At 51.5% G+C, this 9,975-nt stretch overlaps 1 protein-coding gene across 8 annotated transcripts in view; it reads left to right on the top strand.

Annotated features, from left to right (window-relative positions):
- The window catches only part of bahcc1b (BAH domain and coiled-coil containing 1b), a 54,209-nt gene that overhangs the window by 31,055 nt on the left and 13,179 nt on the right, over positions 1-9,975 (top strand). For 7 of the 8 annotated variants that reach the window (XM_055504647.1, XM_041068404.2, XM_041068406.2 and 4 more), the window contains 8 exons: positions 384-494; positions 730-2,745; positions 2,968-3,082; positions 3,627-3,820; positions 3,925-4,065; positions 5,103-5,293; positions 5,559-5,928; positions 6,684-7,526. In XM_055504647.1, the coding sequence (XP_055360622.1) occupies positions 384-494; positions 730-2,745; positions 2,968-3,082; positions 3,627-3,820; positions 3,925-4,065; positions 5,103-5,293; positions 5,559-5,928; positions 6,684-7,526 (3,981 nt within the window). The remainder of the gene's footprint in view (positions 1-383; positions 495-729; positions 2,746-2,967; positions 3,083-3,626; positions 3,821-3,924; positions 4,066-5,102; positions 5,294-5,558; positions 5,929-6,683; positions 7,527-9,975) is intronic. The other variant, XM_029133336.3, reaches the window with a different exon arrangement.

The following is a 9,975-nucleotide window of genomic DNA, read 5'->3' as shown; positions in this document are numbered from 1 at the left end:
GACCTTCTGGGAGGATGTGTGTGTGTTTTTAGGGGGGGGGGGGCGGTGCTTCATACTATTTGTCTTGGGTTTGGAAATGGTGTTTTGTAGAAGAGCAAATTTCTTCCAGTTAAAGGCTGCAAACACTCGGTAGAAGCTGTCGGCTGTGGTTTTTGTCACCACTTTGTCCACTGTAAATAATGTCAGCTCATGTGGTATGTTTGTGCAAAAGTGCATTTATGGTGAAAATAACACTAGCTGGCCATATTTTGACTGTCTTTTTCAAAATGGGCCCTTTTCATGATAGATTGTAGAAACAAACAGTTTGTTTGGAGGGCTGCTGAATGTCAACACTGCAGAGAAACATCATCTTTTTCTTCCCCCACCCCCCACCCCCCCGACAGGGTACCACGGCTATTCAGGAAGTCTCGCTTCTCCTTTTCTCCCCATGAGTCCCCTGGATCACCATAGCAACGGTCTCTATGGACAGCACCGCTTCTATGAGACTCAGAAAGGTAGGGGTCGGTGCGTGTGAATGTAACCGCTTCATACATGCTCCTTTAAACTGCTTAATCAGCACTCGCCGCAGGAGCAAAAACAGCTGGTAGCGCTGAGATCAAGCTGGCATCATCTCATTTGTTGTTCTCCAGATATCATCGCTGAAAGATATTTTCATATAGTCATTTAGACAAATAATAGTGTTGTGCTCTGCTGTTAACAATCAACTTCAATTATCTCTTCTCGTGCCAGATCACTTTTTCCTCAGAGGCCTTCCTCCCCAGCCCTCCCTGCTCTCCACCAATCGCAGCCTTCCTCCATTGTCCAGAACTGGCCCGGGCCACACACTCAGCTCCTGCAGCCGGGAGGCAGACACTGGGGGAGGAGGAGGAAAGAGCACCAAGGACACGGGCGAGAAAGGGCTTTCGTCCGTGTCAAAGGAGAGGGAGCGCTCGGGCAGCAAGGAGAGGCACCAGGAAAGCAAAGAAAAGCAGCTTCTTCATCATCATCCTCATCAGACGAACCCTTCCTCCACCCCAACAGGACACCACCACCAGGCTTACGCTCACCCCCACCCCACTCTCATCCCCCACCTGACATCCCAGGCCAGGGAGGAGGAGCACAGGCAGTCTGTGGAGCGGCACAAGGAGTTCAGAGACGGGGACTTGGGCGGTCAGGGGGCAAAACTTGTGAGCGCCTGTAAACTGTCCAGTGCGTCAGGAGCAGACAGTGGCTCCGGAGGAAAGGGGGGAGCACTGAGCAGCTGTAGTGGCGGTGGGGCGAGCAGGCCTTCGTCCGGAGGCGGCAGGCGGTGTTCCAAGGATGGACCCGTAAACGGTGAGATGAGGATCAGTGACTCTTCGCCCTCCTCTGAATGTATGAGACGAGGCGCCAGTGCTGCAGCGGCCGCAATACTAGCTCCTCCGACCCCCCATTCTGTGTCCTCCTATTCCATGCCCCCGCCTCCCCCGCCTCCCCCCCATGCCTTGCACATGGGTCCTGCAGTCACAGGCGGGTGGCTGCACCATACACACCACCATCCCCATCCTGACTTTTTCTGTCCTCCGACCTCTCTTGCACTGACACCCTCCAAAGATCCAATATCCATCCCTGCAGGTTCTGGCAGGGAGGCAAAAGTTATTGGCCCGACATACGTGCCCTCAGTGGGGCCGCTCGGAGACCCGGCCGCCCCCGACTGCCGTGGAGCAGGGGGAGTTGGGAGAAAGGGCGACGTCAAGAATGGAGAAGGATGTTACGAAAGTCCCTCTCATCACCTGAGTCGACTTAGCAGTTGCCAGAAGAAGGACAAATCCCAGCCACACCAGCAGGAGCTGGGATTTGGCAAAGCCGACAAGCCCCCTGACTGGAGCCACCAGACACAGCACTTCCACAAAGTCAGCCCCAACACGAGTTCCCAGTCTGAAATGCGGTCCTGCAGCCTAGAAACATCATCTTTCAGAGATGTCGAGATTGTGGACGATGTTTACCGGGCCTCACTTTCACTGGATGCCCAAGGGACACACTCTGGTGTGTCCAAGAATCTCCCTGACACCAGCGCTACTCCCTTCAGGGACTGTTCCCTGTCAGGGCCCCTTCCTGAAGGCAGGGTGGGATCAGGCTCTCAGAGGGAGGGACAAAAGGTTGCACGAATACGGCACCAGCAGCACAGCAGTCACGGCGCGAGTGCAGAGGAGAAGGGACGAGACGGAGGTCAGACGGCACTTTCTTGGGGCACTCGGGGAGGTCACCAAGACGAACCGAGGAAAGGCCCTCATCACGTCTCCGGCGGCAACGGTGATGCTCGAGGGCTCAGCGATAGAGCTTCCAGCAGCGAACACAGCCAACTGCCTTCTCAGCCACCTCTATCCCGCTCCTCGTCCCACAGCGCCGAAGGCGAGGGCAGCGCCATGAAGAACCTGATGAACTACAGCTCCCAGCAGCCCTTGCTGCTACCACAGCGGAGTCCCTTCGGCGGCCTGGGTTGCCTTAAGCAGAGTGGGGAGAGGTCCGACAAGGGCGACAGAGGAGGCGCTAGAAGCAGCACCTCCCTGCAGGACCCTCCCAAGCAGACGCTGCCTCCTCGTCGAGGAGCGAGCCACGAGGGAGAAAGAGGCGAGAGGAGCGGGAGGGAGGCGGGGGAGGCAGGAGAGGGGGAGGTGCGGCAGCCTCCCGTGGGTATTGCGGTGGCTGTAGCCCGTCCACCCCACCCCTCCCCAGACAACACCGCTGGACACAGCCGGCAGGGCAGGGTGCTGCCCAGCATGAAAGGTCAGGCATCATTTATGCTCCTTACACTAAAAGTCAATTAGTGCTATTTTTGTACTCAAACTACATTAAAGGAAAAGTCCGCAAGCAAACACACGTGATGTGATGTTCCACAGTATCTCACATGTCTCGCCCCTTTCTAATATTTGGCACAAGCAGGTTTTATCTAAAAGAATTAAAAGTTGCTGTGAGTTCTGTGACTGCATTGGCCCGTTTGTTCCGAAGCAGGGGTGTCACGCCCCGGGTATCCTCTCGGTCGGGAGGCAGAGGACAGGAAGCGCTTGGCAGAGGACCAGATGAGTTTGCATCATCTGGAGAGAGACAGAGAAATGATCATCAGGTACACTTAAATTCACAAACATGAACACATGTGCTCACACACACACACACACATGCGTGCGGTAGCATCTATTCATGTTTCCTCTCATCTGATAAGCTGCAGTTCTTTTATTCTCGCTCATCTCTCTCCCAGTCTGACGCTCTGCTTCCCTTTTTTTCCTCGTCCCCTCTCTCCATTTAGTCCTCTCCCTCTTTGATGTGGTATTTCTGTACCTCCTCACTCTCTCTCTTTCTCTCTGAGATGAGATGTGGTGCATTAATGTTACAGGGACTAATACGGTTGTCTCTGAAGTATCAGGCTCTTATTATGTAGTCATATTAAGGGAAGAAAACATATAATGGAACTCATAGACCAAGCACAAGATGATGGCTGTTCCTGTTGCTGTTACATTTCCTTTTCTTGATGATTATAATGGTAGTAGTGATAATGAAGATGACAAGGATGAAGATAATGATCATAATGATGGTGATGATGATGATCATGATGACAAAGAGAGGGATAATCAAGATAATGACAAAGTTCACCCTGCCCATTGCCGTGACAGGGAAAACAAGGACCGCGCTGAGTTCGCCAGGATCCACCCTTCTAGTAGTTGCCATGGTGACCTGACCTCTCACCTCTTGGTCCCTGGAGGAGCCAGCCAGCTAGGGGCAGACCCTGTTGCACATGCCCACCCGGCTCACCATCACTGGATGCAAAGGACAGGAAGCCCCTCCCTGTGGATGGGACCTTCTTATGGTGAGTAGAGTGAGAACAGTGTGGGCTTCTTATTGTCCGCTGAGTATCACTGTTTTGTAGACTAATAAAGTGAATTTTTTGCCATGTGCCCATCTTTGTTCCAGGTTTAAGCCACGTGGGCATGAGCCCAGGCTTTCCTCCAGGTCTCCCCAGCCCTCTCCAGCCCGTCCTTGGGTCCCTGACTCAGGACCCTAACTCCCCACTGGTAGTTCTGCCTACAGAACCTGGGCCCCATCATCACCTCGGTACGCTAACTGCCTCACACAATCAGCAGAGCTGTCAGCCTGTACATACTGGCCTCCCATCTTCCTCCTTCCCTTAGCTTGTGCCGTCACAGCCACTGCCATCTCTCTCCCAGAGTTTTAGTATCACTGTCTAATCATAATATAATGCTCAACTAAGTCCCTCTGTCAGTGGGACCGTGTTTTATAGCTTTGTTAATGGGAGCCGCTATCTCCCCCCGCGTGTGCCCAGTGTTATGCAAACCGTTCTAACTGGTGTTCATCTTTCTGGTGGTGGAGCACAAGAGAGATGGACTCTGTGTGTGTGTGTGTGTGTGTGTGTGTGTGTGTGTGTGTGTGTGTGTGTGTGTGTGTGTGTGTGTGTGTGTGTGTGTGTGTGTGTGTGTGTGTGTGTGTTAGCTGTGCTCATGCTTGGGGAAAAAAGGAGACATCGCGCAGTGTTAGGGGATGTGTTGTACATCCCTGCCATTGCTATAGAGAGACGAGTATGTGTGTAAGCACGCAAGTGTGTGTGCATGTGTGTGTCAACGCTGCTTTGCAAACAGGCTGTGAAATTTAATTATCTCCCGCCTCCCTTGCCTCGCTCCGTGGGAGTTCCTGCAGAGAGGGGAAGTGCATCCACTGAACCCTTCCCCTGGGAAACATTAGCCCACTCAGGCTAATCTCACAGAACAAAGGTTCCCAGCGACAAGGCAGCCAAGGACTGGCGTGTGTGTGTGTGTGTGTGTGTGTGTGTGTGTGTGTGTGTGTGTGTGTGTGTGTGTGTGTGTGTGTGTGTGTGTGTGTGTGTGTGTGTGTGTGTGTGTGTGTGTGTGTGTGTGTGTGTGTGTTCCCCAAAACAGAAAAGCAACGTTATTAGAAAGAAAGGTAAAAAGGTGAATGGGGGATCATTCAGGATTCAGAGATTGTGAACCATGTGATTGTTACAAACATAAACAGTTGTTGAATCTTCTTATTGAGACAAAGGATTCTAGTCTCACCTGTAGGAATATAAATGGACCATTATCTACAGTTCTTTCTCTCTCTGTCTGCTGCCACAGACGTTCTGGAGCAGTCAGCGTTGTGGCCTCCTGTGTACGGGAGCAGACACCCCCCTCCCCACCTGCAGCATCACCCGGTTTATTCCCGCTCCTCATTCCTACGGCAACAGGAGCTGTATGCCCTGCAGCATCAGCACCAGCAGCACCAGCAGCGAGCCATGGAGCACATGCAGCGCCACTCCTTGGGACAGGTACAGCGGATAAACACTGGCTTCCACTGTTTTCTAGTAAGAGGTGTCATTGATGAAGCCTCTTCAGGCCAGATCATTTAGTAAATATGATGCCATCAGAAGTTTTTCAGCATTTCTCCTTTGTGCAAGCATCTCCTGTTTGACAATTGAACACATTGAAAGTTTCATAAGCAAGCAAGATCATTAATGTATTTTATGATTCATAGAATAATAATTGCCAAATAATAGAAAAATAGATTTTCACTCTCATTTCTTTTTCACACAGAGAAAACACGAGGAGCACACCGTCACCGTAGAAGACTCTCCTCACGAATCTTCAGCCTCCAGGACCCCCTCCACATCCTCTTCCTCATCCACCACATCTTCTCATGTTGCCAAACCCTTCTCCCACACCCCTCCGCCACCTAAGACGCCCACGCCGTCTTCAGGGCTGTGCCAGTCACCCTGCTACCACTCCCCATCCAGGCGTCCTCACCCGCCCAACCCTCTGACCCCGGCGCCGAGCCCTGCTGCGGCGGCACCGCGGTCCCCGGCCATCAGTCCTGCTCCTTCACATCTCTCCAAAGGGCTGGAGAGGTGCAGCGATAGAGGGGAGGGACAGCCGCCTCAGGACTACCCACAATCTCTAGAGCCAGGTTAGTGTGGATGGAGTAAACGGGGGGGAAGATAAAAAGACAAAGCAAATTGGACGAAGTGCAGGAGACAAAAAGCAGCCTGTGAGAGGAAGAAAGAGGCAGAGAGATGGAGAGTGCTGTTACAGTAATGCAGCCGTGGTCTTTGAAGCGTGGTATCCTTTTGATTTTGCAGAAATTGTTTGAAGCACGGCTGATCACTTGCTTTGTGTGTCCTTGAGTGTGTGTGCTCATTTTTTTTTACCCGGTGCAAGCTAAAGAGGGACAGTAGGAAGGTCAGCCATTAAGGTCAGAGGAAGCATATGGGCACTCAGTGTGCATATGTGCCCGACCTGCCATTGCCAGTGTGCGAAGGTCGGCGAAATCTTCAGACAGACTCCCCGTATCCTTCAGGAGTCCTTGAGAACTACAGGGGGACCAATACACATTTATCTGGCTGCTTTGTCAGGGGGCGGAGGGATGCCATCAATAATGAGAAGGCAGGGGTGTCAGGTCCAGCAGCGCAATCACAAGAAAACAGCAGGGTGTCATCAATATCAACATGCATCCATACACACACTGAGGAAAATACACATGCACACACACTGTGGTCAGTGTCCCTCACCACCTGTAACCATAGGCTCTGTTTGAAGCAAGTGGGCTAAATATCTGCCTTTATAATGGAAGTGTTCTCCTTGAATCTCTTGCTCGTGCTGTGTATTAGAAAGGTTATATGCCAGAATACAAATTTACCAGTTGATCCTCCTCCTTCCCACCAGACCTGCCACCTGTTTACTCCTACCCCTCCATCACCACGGGTTACAAGGCTGGCCACTCGTCGCCCGAAGCGCGACTGGCCGAACAGTCCACAGTGGAGGTGGAGCCAGTGGAGACGGATTCCAAGTCCCTCCCACATCAGCACCGCCTCCAGCCTCTCGCCAAAGACGAGGAGAGTAGGAAGGAAAAGGATGACAGGCGCTGTGAAGTGCTGGAATCCCCTGGTGGAGTTTCAGAGGAAGAGGAGGCGGAGAGGAAGAGCGACGCAAAAGGATGCTCCTTTTCCAAATCCGAGTGTGAGATTTCTGGATTACCGCCATGTCCTTCCACAGTCCCAGACAGAGCCTACCCTGCTGCAGCTACAGGCAAAGCCCTAGAAGCGGAGCTCTCCCTGGGTTGCCTGGGCCAGACGTCGGTCCTGGAGGAGCCCCAGCTATCCAAAGAACAGGAGGATGAGAGGGAACAGGAGAAGAGGGAGATGGAGGAGGATGAAGGCGAGAAGACGGAGGAGCCAACAGGATCTGTGTCGGTTGAGTTTGAGGAGGAGAAGGTGGAGGAGGAGCACAGAAGTGAAGAAAGCCTCGAGGTGGTTGAAGTGGAACCCCCTCTGTGCTCTGACCCTCCCACCACAGCCACAGCCACGCATCTCCAAGGGGCCTACATGTGGAGCCTGGAGCTCCTGATCGCAGCGGCTCTGTGCGCCTCCAGAGATGCCTTGTGTCCGCCTGTGCCCGCCGTCCGGCCTCCGAGCCCTCCGCCCCACAATGGTATGGAGATACTGGGAGAACTGGCCGAGTTGGAAATCCAGCAGAGGAGTCGGGAGAGCAAGGAGGAGGACAATGAAGGTGAGGAGCCTTTTGAAAATACCTTTTTGTGCAGCTACAGCTTTCAAATCTCATAACTGTTCGTTTTTGACAATCTTCAAAATACTTGTGGCTTCATAAAACACTTATTCGGGGTGTCCTTTTTCATTGCATCCTGAGTGAATGCTTTTCACGGCAAATAGTAACAAAATGCACCTGAAAATCAGAAGAAAGTCGCTGTACCTCATTGCGGCGACACAAACACTCTGCTGCAGTGAGTAAAAAAAAAACAGGGTTCTGGAAGATGTATGCGGCCCAGATGAGTGCAGCCCAGATGTGGGGACTCGTACAGTAAACACACGCACCGACACACGTGTCTTGTTTCCTTCCTCAGCGCAGGCTTTCTGTTCTTACCAATAGACCGTAGTTTTCCCCCGGGAAGTGTGTGTGTGTGTGTGTGTGTGTGTGTGTGTGTGTGTGTGTGTGTGTGTGTGTGTGTGTGTGTGTGTGTGTGTGTGTGTGTGTGTGTGTGTGTGTGTGTGTGTGTGTGTGTGTGTGTGTGTGTGGGTGTGAGGGATAGAGTGCTGGCTTGTATCTGTAGCTGAGCGCGTACACACACACACACACACACACACACACACACACACACACACACACACACTGCCCAGTGTGTCCCCTAGGCTCTGGCGTCTTGTTTTGCTAATTAGACCCTTTCCTTTAAAACACTTCTCCTGTAAGCGCTCCTATTTTCCTCTCGTCCCTCAGAGAGAAAGTGTTTTTATTTATGCCAGGATGTGTGCGAATGTTTGCCTGCATTTGTGTGTGTGCACGCACAGGGGTGTGTGTGTGCGTGTGTGTGCGTAAGCTGTTAAGTAATCCCAGATGAATCCCTGCTCTCCTCCATCACAGTCAATGTGTCTCTCCACCAGTCTGCTTGCTCCCTGCCTGCGCCTCCTCCCGCCTCCCCTCCTTCTCTCTCTTTGTTATTTTTCCCCCCACTCTCGGGTTTTCTTTTTTTTTTTTATTAAACCAATGTAATCTTGTGTGTAAATCCTGCCTCTGCGAGCCTTGTTGACGGAATTAATAAGTGTAGAAATCATACGTCGCTCGGCAGCTGTCGGTGCACGTGCGCGCCATGCAGAGTGCGCGAGCGTGCATTTGTTTACATGTGCGTGCACGTGGTTAGCATGTGTAATAGGTGTGAAATCAATAAGTCTTGTCGCGGCGTCGGGAAAGCGCTCTCCAAATTGCAACACATTTATTTAAAAAGCGGCGCTGGCCTCGCTGTGTGGAGCGTTATTAATATCGCTGATGGCGTTTTTGTCATCGTGAATGTGTTCAGGAGATGAAACCGATCTCAGACAGATGCATTTGTGCCACTCCTTGACGCGGAAGGATATCTCAGCCTTTCACTGGAGATTGCAATTACAGATTAGGGAATCAAGCCATATTTCCCCCTTCGGTATGAATTAATGCTTCTATTACCACATAGACGTTTGTGTCATAGTTTCTTTTATACCTTCACAATTTCTTTATATTGAAATTTCAATAAACTTCCTTAATAGCCTCTAATGATGACTGGACCCATATCAGCTGTAATGGTTTTTAATTTTCCTCCACTGTTTTTATTTTTCGCTTTCAAATCCCCTGCGCCGCCTCTTATTATACCCTCCGCCCCCTTCAGAGACTATGGTCTTATTACTGTGTGAGGATCTGTGTGCGTGTGAGTGTGTGTGTGTGTGGCGCACGCTGGGTGGAAGGTATCTATTGATTGTGGCCATCCTCCAGGAAGCCAATCTAGGCTCGGTGATGTCAGCAGTGATGTCATCCTCTCGGGGTAATCGGAGCGTGCCATTGGCTCAGAGGTCTGACAGATAAGATGACACTGACCTCTGCGAGCCGGGGCAGGACAAAGCCGCATCCCTCATCCCCTCTCCTGCTCCCTTTGTGCCTCTCCGAGGACTTACCTGTCAGCGTGACTTCGTTAGGTCACATCCTCTTTCTCACTTGTGTTTTTATTTAATCTCGAATCGCGAATCCTCTTCCTCCTTGTCAGTTTACTGCATTTCTGTCTCCATTTCCCACTCAAACACACAGGTTTTAATAAAGTCAGATCACAGTGAATAGGCCTTGGAAGCTGCAATGCACAGAGTAATCCTCTCTCTCCTGTCCTTTCCTCTCTCCTCTCCTCGTCTCTCCTCTCCTCTCCTCTCCTCAAATCAAAGGGGAAATTGGATTCTGTCCATGTCCATAATGAGGAGATGTAGGAGAATAAATAGATAGCTCAATAAACACTTTGCTTCTTAGTGCTTCTCCTCCCCTTTACTCCCAGTCTCCTCACTCCCTCTCTTCTGTGTTGCTCTCCTCCTCCTTCTCCTCCTCCCTCCTGCACATACTTCTCTTTTTCTCTGGCTCTCCCTCACACACACACAAGCTGTGTCTGCTCACCTCAGCGAAAACGTGCATGTGTGTGTGTGTTTGTGTGTGTATG

Source organism: Betta splendens, chromosome 19, assembly GCF_900634795.4.
Source record: "Betta splendens chromosome 19, fBetSpl5.4, whole genome shotgun sequence".
Lineage (NCBI taxonomy): Eukaryota > Metazoa > Chordata > Actinopteri > Anabantiformes > Osphronemidae > Betta > Betta splendens.
The sequence above is the reverse complement of the archived record's forward strand: the minus strand, read 5'-3'. Positions and strand labels throughout refer to the sequence as shown.